Genomic DNA, 14,797 nt, shown 5'->3' on the forward strand with positions numbered 1-14,797 from the left:
ACAACTCTACTCCAACTGTTATCTTCTACACCAACAACAGAAGTAGAGACTGAGATAATTCCCCCTCCTCATTCTTAATCAGGTGTCTTAAAAAAGACTCGAAGTCATGTAAAGTCTCATCGCATGGATACTCAACGGACAAGTCTGCTAGTCAACACCATCGAAATAATCCTATTTGGCCAACGATAGCTGAGCTGATCAAACCAACCAAGCAGATCGTAGACAGCCAGGTGTGTTTGCATCAAGAAACCAGGTAGTTCATCTGCTCAGAAGTTTCTGAAGTACAATCTCTAGTGGCCTACATATATCTTTGACAATCATCTACAAGGAGAATTCCACCGATTTACCTTTACTGTTAGCATGTTGAGCATCACCAATAACTTTTAACACAAAGGCATAGGGATTGACTGGCAAAGCGAATTGAGGATCTACGGCGGCGTCATTAAAAAACAGTTAATATACTTTATTTTTCGCGATTTTGACAAGTCTGACGTCAGCTCAGTTCTCAATACAAAACAAACAAAAGTAGGAAAAATTACGTGTTTGCGAAAATTCAGTGAATGAATCAAACTAATGAAAATGAAGTGGCGTGTGTTAAATTGTGAAAGCACAAATTAATATAAAGCCTCCAAATGCAGTTTTATGTGTATAGTAATTTCTGTTTGTTTGGTTGTTTCTTTAGCTTTCGCCTACTTTTCCTGTTCACAAACAAGCAATTCCCCTTTCTTTTACTTGCTAATTCATCCGCTCTTACGACACGGCGAATTCGGAAGGCGCAATCGTTATTCTATTATTCTTGGTTGATTGGCTTGAGCTCCTAAGGAGATATGCATTTATATAAAGGGTTTTTTAATAAGAGGTGTTTTTTTGATAATCAAAGAAAAATGTTTTTTTTAATATAAATGATCGGTTGTTTATTTCATTATAAAGAGGAAGGTATGCCGTTAATAGTGGAAAATAATTATTATATTATTATATATAATATTAACAAATGACCACCACGACCACGCTTACAGGACAGGAAAAGGATTTTCATGAAATTTTCCATAACCGAATTGTAAAATGGGTGCCCTATGTCCTCGGCAGCCTGACGAATTCCATCTTTGAGGTCTTGAATTGACCCTGGGCTGTTGGCGTAGACCGTATCTTTCACGTGGGCGCAAGGAAAAAGTCACAGGGTGTAAAATCACAAGATCTCGGTGGCCAATTGTGATCATCTCTTCGAGAGATAACACGGATCGGAAACTTTTCCCGTAAAGATCAATGGTTTCGTTGCTTGTGTGGCAAGAAGCCCCGTCTGGTTGAAAATAAACGTTGTCCAGATCAATACCATCCAATTCCGGCCATAAAAAAGTCATTAATCATCTCACGATAGCGCAATCTTATTCATAATAACACCTGTTATTGGAAAACCCTTTACATATGTGAGCACTTGCCTATTTTGGTTATAACAGTTGTTTGCAGTTTGAAGCGCCCGACTAGCTACTCAACCGGTTTCACTAGTAATCATGCGAAGTTTTAGAACTGACGAGGTGAATGTAACTTCGAAAATATTTAGCTTAAAAAAATGGGAACTTCTTACATACAAGGGAACTTCTTTTGCTAATAATATGAAATAGTTGGCGGAGAGTTTTCAACGAGAAGTGGGCTTATCCCAATATTTCTATTCGATAGACACAGTTGTAGATACTAACGAGGCAATCAAATTTCTAAATTCCTTGAACCTTTCTGGAATACCACCACATTACTACATACGGCGGAAATTTAGTTTTAAAATATAAAAAGTAGGCGTGGATCTGTAGAAAAATGCACCCCTTTAATTTGAAATACCTACATAGAAGCGTATAACATCGTACAGAGTTGCTAATTTCTAAAATCTAGAAAGAAGCATTGAATAAGTTTTAGGCGCGTGCTTTGAAAGGGATTCTCGTATTCTCGTGAATGTATCTAGAACTTATGTATAACACACTCGGTTTTTATTGCAGGCACTAGTAGGCTTTACCAAATAGTAGTCTCTTTTCTCATGTGAAATATATATTTCAGCGATGTCATCAGTGTTCAAGTATGTTTTACCTGTTGTTTATAAATTTGTGTTCTTGTAACTGTTGATCGAGTGCTGTAAGTATAGACTCGATGCTTTTATTTCCGGTTGTATAAGTATTGCAGGTGTTTGCTTCCACTAAGAAGACGACGTCGCTACTGCGTGGCTCAATATGCGTATCGTATTCCACAAACGTACTTTCTGGTACGAAGGTTCCATTAGTAAGTTCGCAACTGTAATAAAAATACATAGGAAAAGGTAAATATTAAAACATGTTAGCAACTTTTTACAAAAGAAAGGGACCATTATTCATTCATTTTATAAATATTATATATTATGTTTAAATATTTATAAATACCAATTAGTATGTCAAGAAAATGGCGATCCATTAATTTTGATTTAAATTTCAGAAATATCCGGACTTTATTTATAGCAACCGTTGGCTATATTTCAGCATTGGATAACAATATATTTACAATCTTGAATTTACTTCAAAATATGATGGAGAAAAAAATAAGGAAGACAGCGCATATTTTAATAAAAATTAATTTGGGCTGGCTATTAACTTTGGAATCAAACAAGTACATAGTGTGAGAGCTATAGCTTGCAAAATCATAGGGACGGACGGTGGTTTTTATCCGATCTCAATAATAACAACGTCGGATTTAATTTTTCATTCGAAATTTTATTTCCAAAAAGTGGGTGTGGCACCGACAATTTTTCGAAATTTTGACTTCCAAATTTTACTAGCGAGGAATTTCTTTTGTTTTCTTCATTTATAACTTAGATATATGATTTTTCCTGTTTTGAAAATTGCCGTTATATGGGCGTGGTGTTTTACTGATTTCGCCTGTCTCGAATACAAAACTATCTTTCACGTATTCTTTGCCCATATATGTAGTTTAATTGAAATGTATTTGAGGCTCTTTGTTTCTCCTAGGAACCACGGGATATAAATATAAGTAGTATATATACTTATGAGTGCGCGAATGGACGGACGAACGAACAGACGTGGAACGAACGAAATCGTTTCGCCTCATCATTCTGAACATTTCCGTATATACAAGGTGGCACAAAATTATTCATCCAATTTAATTTTTTAATAATTTTATTACTAAATAAAAAATTATTTTGATTGATGGGAATCTTTATTTTGACCTCTACGCGCTATATTGCTTGTATGTTTGTATACTGCAGCTGTCTAGTTCACAAGTGTGGAATATGTTTCACGTATGACGCCATTTGTAAAAATTATAAATCTTTCGATAGGGTGATTAATTTTGTGCTACCTTCTATGTATCTATATCTCTCTTTATTGCTTTATGCTATTACATACAAAAAAATTAGGATATCCTTAGGCACACGTGATCGGGTATAAAAATGTTAAATATTAGGGATGAAAGGTTTAAGCTAGGCTTTAAATCAATAGGAAATGGGGAAAAGAAGGCTAGGTGCAAAAAATAATACTTATCAATTGGTGGAATGAAACGTGTTTTTAATATTTCTTTCATCTCACAGTCTTCAACTGTGCCAAATACGTATAGAGATCAAGCGATATGATGTTCTATGTCTAAGATTCTGAGGTGCGTTTAATATCAATATTTTGTGCAACATAACTGGTAAGGCATCTCGGTTTTAATGCATTTTCAAGAAGCACTAGACTGTTATTATATAACATATTTGGTTTTTCATTGCACAGCTAACGAATAATTCACAATCATTATAAGAGAGTCGGGTGCAAGTAAGCTTTAGCTAAGAGTAATCTAATTCTTTTTGGGGTAAAATACTCAACATATCAAAGGAACTGAATCACTTTTTGTATTTTAACTTGAGCATTAACTAAGTGACTTCTATGAAATATAACACCTGTGTAAGGTTTCTTGCAGAGTCAACATAATGAGTCGCAGATTTATTCTTCGTGAAGTTCTAAATACTTTTTATAAATGACAACAAGATGGGACTTACTTGGGTTGAGGACTAGCAACAGATGCAAAGAAATGCAAGGTTCAAAGTAAATATGTACACCTGTGAGCCGGCATCAAAATTATTGTATTATATAATATTTCAATACTTTTTCAGCAAGCAGCAAAATGGTGCGGAAGCGCTAGTTGGATTCTGGACGAATAAACACGTATTAAACCAACCAACCAATCAGCAAGCAAGTTGAAAATAACTATAACCTGATGCTATAATTTCTAAATTCGTCCATCGTTTCCGAATTAATTGGCCTTGTACGCATTTATAAAATGTAAAGGGAAAAATCGAAACTTGAGCCTGAAGTACACTAGTCAAGCAGCTTGTCAAACCTTGCTTTTTCCCACACACCACTTTATTTCCGGTAAGCGATGGCTACAGGCAGCGTCAGTCTTTGTTTTTCATTCGCTAAATTCGTATTTTGTGCGGCTGATTTAATGAATTTTCGTTAATTAAAAGGCCTTTGGATGTTATTATCTTCCAGAGTTATTGTGTTATAAAACTGTTTGTTTGATCTATAAATTTAGGTACCCAGTGGACGAGAAATTTCTCTGAAACCTTTTTTGACTTTTGCCAAGAGCATCATATATGCTGACTGACAAATTTATGCTTATAAATACAATAGATATGTGCGTTATATAATATTTATACGTACATATAGATTCATGTACGTATTTGCATCTTGTCGAGTTCGTTTTGTGTATACGAGCAACTTGTCGCGATGATTTATATATATATATATAATTGGCGCGTACACCTTTTTGGGTGTTTGGCCGAGCTCCTCCTCCTATTTGTGGTGTGCGTCTTGATGTTGTTCCATAAATGGAGGGACCTACAGTTTAAAGCCGACTCCGAACGGCAAATATTTTTATGAGGAGCTTTTTTTCATGGCAGAAATACACTCCGAGGTTTGCCATTGTCTGCCGAGGGGCGACCGCTATAAGAAAAATGTTTTTTTTTCTTAATTTTGGTGTTTCACCGAGATTCGAACTGACGTTCTCTCGGTGAATTGCGAATGGTAGTCACGCACCAACCCATTCGGCTACGGCGGTCACGATGATTTGCCTTTACTCTTTTCACCCAACCGAACGCATCTATTACTCTAGGCATTCTATACTCAGTGGATCAAGCTTATAATAATACGTCCATTTTCCAAAGAAAATGATCGCCTAACAATTTGTTTCATGTGTTATCAGAACTATTTTTCAATTTGTTGTACTGCCTATTACTAGAGTGTGATGGAATTAACAGTATTTGTAATACGTAGCCAGAAAAAAAATGTTAAAGCAGTTTTTATCAAACATGTTAGATGACAAAATTCTTTAAAACCCTAAATTTTACTTCCAAATCTAAAACCTTATAAAACCTACGAACTTATTAAAAACTAAAGTAGATCAAAATCTACCCAGTTTATCGGTACAAGAACCGTATAACGATTTTTTTCTCGTAATAATGTTGCAATTATTCTGCCCTGTACAGAGTGTGTGTTCTTTTCTCATAATGTTCCACCATAACCAAGCAAAAAGTATTCGTTTTCTACCTTGTACAAAAAAAAACAGATGAGCATTGTCTAATTTATCTGTATCCGGAAGTACGTCAAAATAGTTACATGAGAACTGTAATTGTTACTGTTCAGAATTCGTCCAATCTGGCACCACCTTAATTTATAGCATTATTGGTATTATTTCTTCGAATTCATCTATACATACATACATATGGTATTTATGCACAGTTAGCTTTAAACAGTTATTTTCCTTTGTACTTAAAAATGAGACGCTCAATAAAATTCATTGCTTGTACAGCTTCGAAGTGATCAAGTCTTTATATTTGTTGCTTAAACATTTTGGTGCCTCCTGTGAGGACAAATAATTAAATTGAGTGAAATCAAAGTACATTCATTGATAGTTTTACAACAAACGGTGACAAGTACTGATTCGAATTTTATACCCAAGCAATCAAGTGCATAAATAGCAGTTAAAGTGCATCCCACAGCTGTGTGATTTTAATTCTGCGAGCTAATGGCAGAATTAAATTTGCGCGGTTCGGCAATAAAGGCCATTAAACGCATACACGATCGGGTGAGTGGATTCCAGCAGGGTGCATTTGATGAATTTCATCTTGAGCAAGAGTTGAAATCATTGTCAGCACATTATGCACGTTTCGTGACCAACCATGACCTGTTGGTGGGCAATGCAGCAAACGCCGAGTTGGAGGCCCACGAGAAGTTATGGGAAGAGGTTGAAGGTATTTACAACAATGCATGTACCCACTTGAACCGTGCAATCATGGGTGCAAAACCGAGTCAGTCTGATGTGATGCCTGTGCGAGAGTGTGAGGTTAAGTTAGAACCGCTTGCAATTCCAACGTTCGATGGAACTATGCAGAATTGGCTGGCGTTTAAGGACGTTTTTGAATTGCTTGTTCACAATACAGACTATCCTGAGGCCTACAAGTTAGGCAAGTTGCGGCAGGCAGTAACCGCAAGTGCTGTACCGCTCGTCGGGAGTGTATATTCTGGGGGATACGCTGATTTATGGAAGGCGCTTAAAGAACGTTTTGACAATAGAAGGCAACTGGCTGAGACTCATGTGTCACGCTTACTCAATATCAAGCCGACAACTGAGGACACACCAACTGCGTTACTGTTCATCGTCGACACGGTACATGAATCACTACGAGCTTTACATGTCATGGGTCTACCAGTGGCCGAATGGGATGCTGTGGTCGTACCGATAATAGTTTCGAAACTTCCGATAACTACACAGCGCGAGTGGAACATGAGCTGTTCACCCACCGAAATTCCGAGCCTCGATGAGCTGCTTACGTTTTTGGGTCAGCGGGCTCATAGCCTCAGCACAACAGTTGTCACATGGAGCAATGGGGGTGAATTTACGTCCAAGAGTCATCAACGCGATGGTGGTCCGTCAAGAGCTGTCAGATCACACGTCGTATCTGCAGAGGAGGGTAAATGCATATACTGCCAAGGTGCACATCGTGTTATGAAATGCGCACGCTTTCTTGTGATGAAATACGAAGACAGAATTACTGCTGCAAAGACTGCAAAGCTTTGTTTTAACTGCCTAAAGCAAGGTCATTCAGCAAGACAATGTCCATCGGGGAATTGCCGTCACTGTGGTCGTAAGCACAACTCATTACTTTGCCGCGAATCATTATCTCACAATCCATCAGAGTCAGTGTCAACGTGTCCGGAAGGAGCCGTCACTGCTATTGCATCCGGAAATTCGAATCTCTGACTAGAGCCTGCTGTGGTAGGTTGCCTTGCCGACGCGAGTTCAACAGTGTTATTGGCAACTGCGCGTGTATACGCATGCGGCAACTCTACCAATGAACGTCTGGCGCGGGTGCTCTGTGATCCCGGATCACAGGTTAGTTTTATAACAGATAAATTAACTAACTCTTTGTCTCTTCATAGGAGCAAATGCGAAGTTTCGGTGGAAGGAATCGGAGCTTACTCCTACGCACGTACACGTGGGCGTGTCACACTCAAGTTAAAATCGCTCTATTCCAATTTCAGTTTGGAAATCGTTGCACTTGTCATGCAGTCAATTACTAAGGTCATCCCAACAGTGCATATTGACATGACACGGTGGCAGCATTTGAATGGTCTAGAATTGGCCGATACGCAGTTCGGCATTCCTAGCAATATCGACATTCTTATTGGTGCGGATGTATGGGGAAAAGCAGTCGAAGGGGACATAAGACTCGGTGGCCTCAATGAGCCACACGCCCAGCGAACCCGCTTCGGCTGGGTTGTCTTCGGTCCAGTGCCAGCAGCGCAGCCAGCAACGCCGCCAACTCTTTCCTTCAGCACCCAGCAAGGCGAAGAGGACGCACGCTTGGAGGAGCTCGTAAGAAGCTTTTGGAAGTTAGAGGAAGTGCCTTCACAAGATTGTAACGGCGAAGATCAATGTGAGAAAATCTTTTTGACCACACACTCCCGCACAAGGGAAGGGCGCTACATGGTTCATATACCATTTCATCCTGACGCACCGGCTTTGGGCAACTCATACGCCCATGCTTTACGACAATTTCATCTTCTTGAACGACGTCTAGCAGCGAATTGTGAGCTCGAGAAAAAATACATTGCCTTCATGCGCGAATACGCGGACCTCGGCCATATGGAACCCGTTAGTCACATTGGAGATGGGGGGGTCAACTACTACATCCCTCACCACGCGGTTCTGGAAAAGTTCCGCGTTGTGTTCAATGCTTCAGCGCGGACCACGAGCGGCCTCTCACTGAACGACGTCCAGTTGGTGGGAGCCACGATTCAAGAACCACTTGTGAATATCATCTTTCGTTTTCGGTGTTTTCGCGTAGCATTAACAGCAGACATCGAGAAAATGTTCCGTCAAATTCTGATAACTCCCTAACATAGGGATTTCCAACGCATTATTTGGAGAGAATCACCAGACAATGACCTAGCAGTATACCGTTTAACTACAGTGACGTATGGGATGGCTTGTAGCCCGTACAACGCAGTTCGCGCACTCAATCAATGCAGTTATGATAACTACAACGTAGTCGCAGATGGCCATCAGTCGATTGTTGCGCGAGATGCGATTCTGTCATCATTTTATGTAGATGATTTTCTCATCAGTTGTGACACTGAGGATAAAGCCTTCGAACTCGCTGTCAATGTGAGTGCGATTTTGTCGGCCGGACAGTTCCTTTTACGAAAATGGCATTCTAATAGTGGTGAGGTTGTAAGGCGTTTAATTAGTAACAATTCTTCAATCGTAGAGTTAGCAAGTGAACCATCGACGGCAACTGTGCTTGGTTTAAGCTGGGACCCAACAACAGATGAGATCTTTTTCAAAGCGAATCTAAACCAGAACATCGGATGCCTCACAAAACGTCGGGTTTTAAGTGAGGTCGCCAAACTATTTGATCCTACTGGCATGCTTGCTCCAATTGTTATTGCCGGGAAGATATTTATTCAGAAGTTGTGGTCTGCTGGCTTAGAATGGGATGCACCACTCCCAGATGCACTTCAAAATACGTGGGTCTTATTTTACAGAGAACTTGACGTTATAAACCGTATCCGTGTACCACGGTGGTTAGGTTTGGCTGAGGGTAAGACTACTATGCTACTTGGGTTTTGTGATGCAAGTCCACTTGCCTATGCGGCTGTCCTCTATACTAGGACAACAGACGGTGAAGGTCGGTCAACTGTATCATTGCTAGCAGCTCGCACCAAAGTGGCGCCACTCAAGGGTGCAACGATTCCTCGCCTAGAACTTTGTGCGGCACATTTACTCGCATCCACACTTGACAGTGTGCGGACTGCTTTACGTCTAACGGACACTTCTTATCATTTATGGTCCGACTCGCGAATCGTGTTATGTTGGTTACGTAAACCTCCAACTACTCTCAAGCCGTACATTTCCAATCGTGTTCGTCACATTCAAGAGCTGACATCACCAGATCGTTGGCATTATGTACGGTCTGCACAAAATCCGGCAGACTGTGCCAGTAGAGGTATCCGAGCATCAGAACTGGTTGAACATCAGTTGTGGTGGCAAGGGCCAAAATGGCTTATGGACAAACAGCTACCAATTTCCTTTGGGATCGAATTAAAAGATGACGAGCTTGACATTGTACGTGGTGAACAGAGAGTGTCATCATTTGTAGCAACGACGGCCCACGCGAGCATTCTTACAATTCGACGCCTAGACGGCCAAATAATTCCATTAAGCGAACGCTTTAGTTCATTGCAAAAGCTTCTTCGTACCGTGGCAATCGTACTTCGGTGGCTACCAGTTCGCCGACATTTGCGAAGACTGATCGTCAATCCTACAGAAATGGACGATGCTCTTAACGTGCTAATCCGAAACGAGCAATATACCTTTGCGACTGATATGTCTCTGATTCGGAAGGGATCGGAAATATCCAGCTCCAGCAAACTAAGGTCATTGAACCCTTACATAGATTGTAACGACATATTGCGAGTCAGAGGTCGTATTGGTCACGCTGACCTTCCAGAAGATCGACGTTTTCCGATAATTTTACCGAAGCATGGGAGTTTGGTACACTTACTCATCCGACACGCACATGAAACCACGCGTCATGGTGGGGCGCAAATCACTCTTCAAACTCTTCGCGCACGGTACTGGATATTGAACGGAAGGCAAGCAGTCCGAAGCTTTGTACAGACTTGTGTTATTTGCCGACGACATCGAGGCGTAACGTTATCTCAGCAGATGGCATCCTTACCCAGGCATCGCATTACGGCAGCACGGCCATTTATATCTTCAGGCGTCGACTATTGCGGGCCTTTTACGGTGCGCATCGGCACAAAAAGATCGCGCACAACGATCAAAACATATCTAGCTGTTTTCGTTTGGATGGCGACCAAGGCCGTGCATATTGAAGTTGTTGATGATCTTTCATCACCCGCATTCTTAGATGCATTTACGCGATTTATAAGTAGACGAGGTCCATGTCGAGATCTCTATAGTGACAACGGTACTACGTTCACAGGTGCTAACCGTTTGCTTAAAGAAGACTTGGCTGCTTGGCAGAACGACAACAACCAACAAAGTTTGGCGAATCTCGGTACTCATTGGCACTTCATCGCTCCCAGCGCTCCTCATCAAGGTGGTCTCTGGGAGGCTGCGGTAAAATCTGCCAAATATCATTTGGTGCGCCTCGTTGGAGCGCAGTCATTATGGTATAGCCAACTTCAGACTTTGGCGACACGCATTGAAGCATGCCTAAATTCTCGTCCGTTAACACCTATATACGATGATCCCGATGATAAGTTAGCGTTGACCCCTGCCGACTTTCTGGTTGGCGCTCCACTGGTTGCAGTCCCTGAAGCTGACATCAGAACAATTCCGTCCAACCGTATTAAGCACTTGCTCTGGCTGCGTCAGATACATCAACAATTTTGGCAACGATGGAGCGAGGAATATTTATCTACTCTTCAAACTCGAAACAAGTGGCAGACGAAATCAAGGGACGTAAAGATCGGAGACATAGTCATCGTAAGACATGAGAATTTACCACCAACATATTGGCGCTTAGGGCGCGTAACTGCGGTTCATCCGGGCAGCAATGGTTTAATACGTAATGTCACGCTTCAGACGGCGAACGGTATGATGACTCGTGCGGTACAGAAATTGTGCCGGCTTCTGGACGCAGAGCATTTTGAGGCCAGCGCCTCAACCGGGCAGGATGTTCAGAATTCGTCCAATCTGGCACCACCTTAATTTATAGCAACTTCCTATGTAATTGGTATTATTTCTTCGAATTCATCTATACATACATACATATGGTATTTATGCACAGTCAGCTTTAAACAGTTATTTTCCTTTGTACTTAAAAATGAGACGCTCAATAAAATTCATTGCTTGTACCGCTTCGAAGTGATCAAGTCTTTATATTTGTGCTTAAACAGTTACAAAAGGGAGTTAATCATTCAATTTTATTACATTCAATACATGTGTAATCTATGGAAGGACTGCTTTTCTCATATGAAATATGCAGCATTGTCGTAAATTTGCCGTATATTGACTAGATAGTTTTTTTTAGAAAACAAAACACGAATAGCTTTTTGTGTAAATATTATATAAACATATATAGAATTTGGTGAAGTTCCTCCTCTACTTTGTGGTATTTATCTTGATGCTGTTCCACAAATGGGGAACTTACAATTTTATGCCGCCTTCGAACGGCAGACGGCAGAAATATTGCAATAAAACAATGTTTACGAAGATACAAATCGAAACGGTTATTAAATTCGAACTACGTATATATGCATATATTATACTTACAATACACATTGCTGCGGCACCCGCATTGGAATTTTAGCAAGTTGGCAAACTTCTATGTATGCAAGCGCAGCAGTACAGAGAGCCTTAAGTGATGGAAGCCCAGGACGTATTCGATCTGACTTATATTCCAATTCAAAGCAGATGTTCAAATATGGTTCTGGATCCACAATGTTTGAGCAATGATTTAAGGATGAAAATAGTTGGTGGCATGTTTCAATTACTTCCTTAGTTACAATTTTTGACGGTTTTTGAATTATTTTGTTATTGCAGGCTTTTGAGTTCCAAGCGTCAATAAATATAGCATTACTTTTTGCAATCGTGTTAGAGGGCGTCATGAAGTCATCAAAAGGCTCATTATTCATAGTACCTAGTAGACCGGCAGTTTGGCCAAAATATTGGCCACTAACCTCAAACCAACACAGGTCGAACTGCATATTGCACTCAATTTTAAATTCATCCCCAGAATTTATTGTTAGTATATCTGAATCTCGATGAACCATAAAATCGTCAAATTTAATAGGTACCAACGGATTCGGGATGCCATCAAATATCAAAGACTGTAAAAAATGTAAATAAAATTATAAACAAAACTAACTGCATTCATATTTTGTAATATATATGTAATATAATACTAGGTAACCCAAAATTAATCATCCAGTTTGGTTTTTGAATCAATTTCTACTACATAAAAAAAGAGGTTGTCTGTTTTAACGTGACAACGTCATAAGAAAATACTGATGTAATGGTTGCAATTTTCAAAACAAAATTTTAATTTTATTTGTTTGATAGATATTTTATATGGATATAGAGGAGGAGGTGAATGGAATCGCAATGGAATAGGTCAAGTTACATTTACACAAACGTGAAAAATGACGAAACATTTATCAAATTCATGAAAGATATGTTCAATTTCGATTGTGCATCAGATGTTAATAAGTCAGCAACACTAAGAGGCAGCATCATCGATTTGCCCTTTTCAAGACACATTACACTCGAACACCCCCTTTGATTTTCTACTTTTCCTATCATCGTCCTATTCTCAACAGAGAAATGGTTTATTACCATGCAGACAGGAAGAAGGCATATGCAAATACAAATATGTGAATTTATATACATATGCGCATATACATACATATATATGATCAAGTAGGAGAGAGCCCGATGTCTACCGTTGCTGAATGCGGGGACCGATTGTGCTCTTTGTCGTTCGTTCCGCGCTCTCGATTGCAGTTCAAGCAAGGTAACGACGCATGAGCAAAATAACGACGAATGAGCAGGATAACGACGATTGAGCAAGATAACGACACATTTTTTTGTGCGTGCAGCCGGCTAAATCGAATTATAAGACGTTATCACGTCAATAATAATTTTAAGTGATGGAATCCTTAATTTGACTTTTATGCGATCTATTGCTTCTCTGTTTGTAAACTGCAGCTGTCGAGTTCACAAGTGCCAAATATAACTTAGGTACGACGTCATTTGCAGAAATTATACATTTTCTAATAGGGTGACATCTTTTATGAGTAAAAGCTTTAAACCTGCTCCAGTAGTATTTTTATTCATACCCACACATTTATGGGCACAGGATACTTACATCGGTCGTGGTGTCAATTTCGAATATATGTCCTTTGGCAATGAGATTAAACTTTGCCACAGGAAGCACATTGTTCTGGCTGGATGCAGTCTGTAAAACGTAGTGTATTAGTTTTAAGTGTATGGAATATATTTATTTGCAAATTACCGAAAAATCCACGGTGAGAGTAAAAGTGTTGTTCCAAAAATCATGTGATAATACATAAGAGCAATTTGTTAGCTCTTGTGAACTGAGATTCACAGTTACAAAGCGCTTATCGTAGGTTATGTAAAACCTGGAGTCAATTAAAAATGCACGCGCTGCAAAGCAGTTTAAACAAACACAATTGAATTATTAACAACAAGAATAATATTAAAATATATACATAAGAATTAGGACGGAGTTTTCCTATTTTTATCTAATACCAAGGTTTGGGCTTTTATATGTTTTGGAGATTAAAAATTGAAGGGTAATCAATCGGTCATGGTAATTTTTTCAAACCCACGCTAATTCTTTATAATTATACTCGTAGCGCGAATTCAAAAATTCCAAAATACTATTTATATCGTTGCCACGAACATAAATGAATGATAAGCCACAAAGTTAAACTTCAGAGAAAAATTACACTATAAACATTAGGCCGCGTCGATTTGTGGGGAGGGAAAAACATCGCCCATTGCTCTGTGAAAATCATATTCTAGGGATCAAAATAAGAAACTTTGCCGAAGGAACCATACCTCTAAGACGAATTCTGATGCCCCCCAATTTGGGTCGAACTTTTTAGTTTCTTTTCTCATGTAAAGGCCAAAAATGGTGATATTTTGAAATGATTGTATGGGGAACCCCCCAGGGGAGTTCCAGGGGGTGTGCCACTGGCATGGGTGGATCGGCCGTCCAAAGTTGGTGGGGGTCGGTCATACATTTGGACTCGATTGGAGCACTCTAAATGGGTCAAAGTGGGATTTTTCGTTCGACCCAAATTGGGGGAAATCAGAATTCGTTTTAGAGGTATGGTTCCTTCGGCAAAGTTTCTTATTTTAATCCCTAGAATACGATTTTCACAGAGCAACGAGCGATTTTTAAATCGACGAGTCCTAATAAACATATATACGTACATATATTCATATCGCGAACTTACATACGAGTATATAAACAAATATGATTTAATATGCTAAACGTAGTCAAAGTCAGTACTACTGTGGGACACTCAAATAAAAGACTTGAAACGTATATGAAAGTAATTGCGAAAACCTTGTTGCGATTATAATTTTCAATGAACAAAATTAGTATATGGAATTGTATAAAAGTTAAAATTACATACGTTTTAAAATTGCGTACTAAGTTCATTATCCTTTATAATATTATACTTTATAATATGTAGGGATCGATATCTCGTAAAGTATCGTCAAG

General features: G+C 39.4%; 1 protein-coding gene across 1 annotated transcript in view; it reads right to left on the reverse strand.

The window, feature by feature from the left end:
* The window catches only part of LOC128865247 (uncharacterized), a 65,702-nt gene that overhangs the window by 1,438 nt on the left and 49,467 nt on the right, over positions 1-14,797 (reverse strand). The window contains exons 19-22 of the mRNA XM_054105388.1: positions 13,556-13,707; positions 13,409-13,498; positions 11,815-12,371; positions 2,074-2,274 (exon numbers count right to left, since the gene is read on the reverse strand). Of these exons, the coding sequence (XP_053961363.1) occupies positions 2,074-2,274; positions 11,815-12,371; positions 13,409-13,498; positions 13,556-13,707 (1,000 nt within the window). The remainder of the gene's footprint in view (positions 1-2,073; positions 2,275-11,814; positions 12,372-13,408; positions 13,499-13,555; positions 13,708-14,797) is intronic.

Source organism: Anastrepha ludens, chromosome 5 (genome assembly GCF_028408465.1).
Source record: "Anastrepha ludens isolate Willacy chromosome 5, idAnaLude1.1, whole genome shotgun sequence".
Classification (NCBI taxonomy): Eukaryota; Metazoa; Arthropoda; class Insecta; order Diptera; family Tephritidae; genus Anastrepha; species Anastrepha ludens.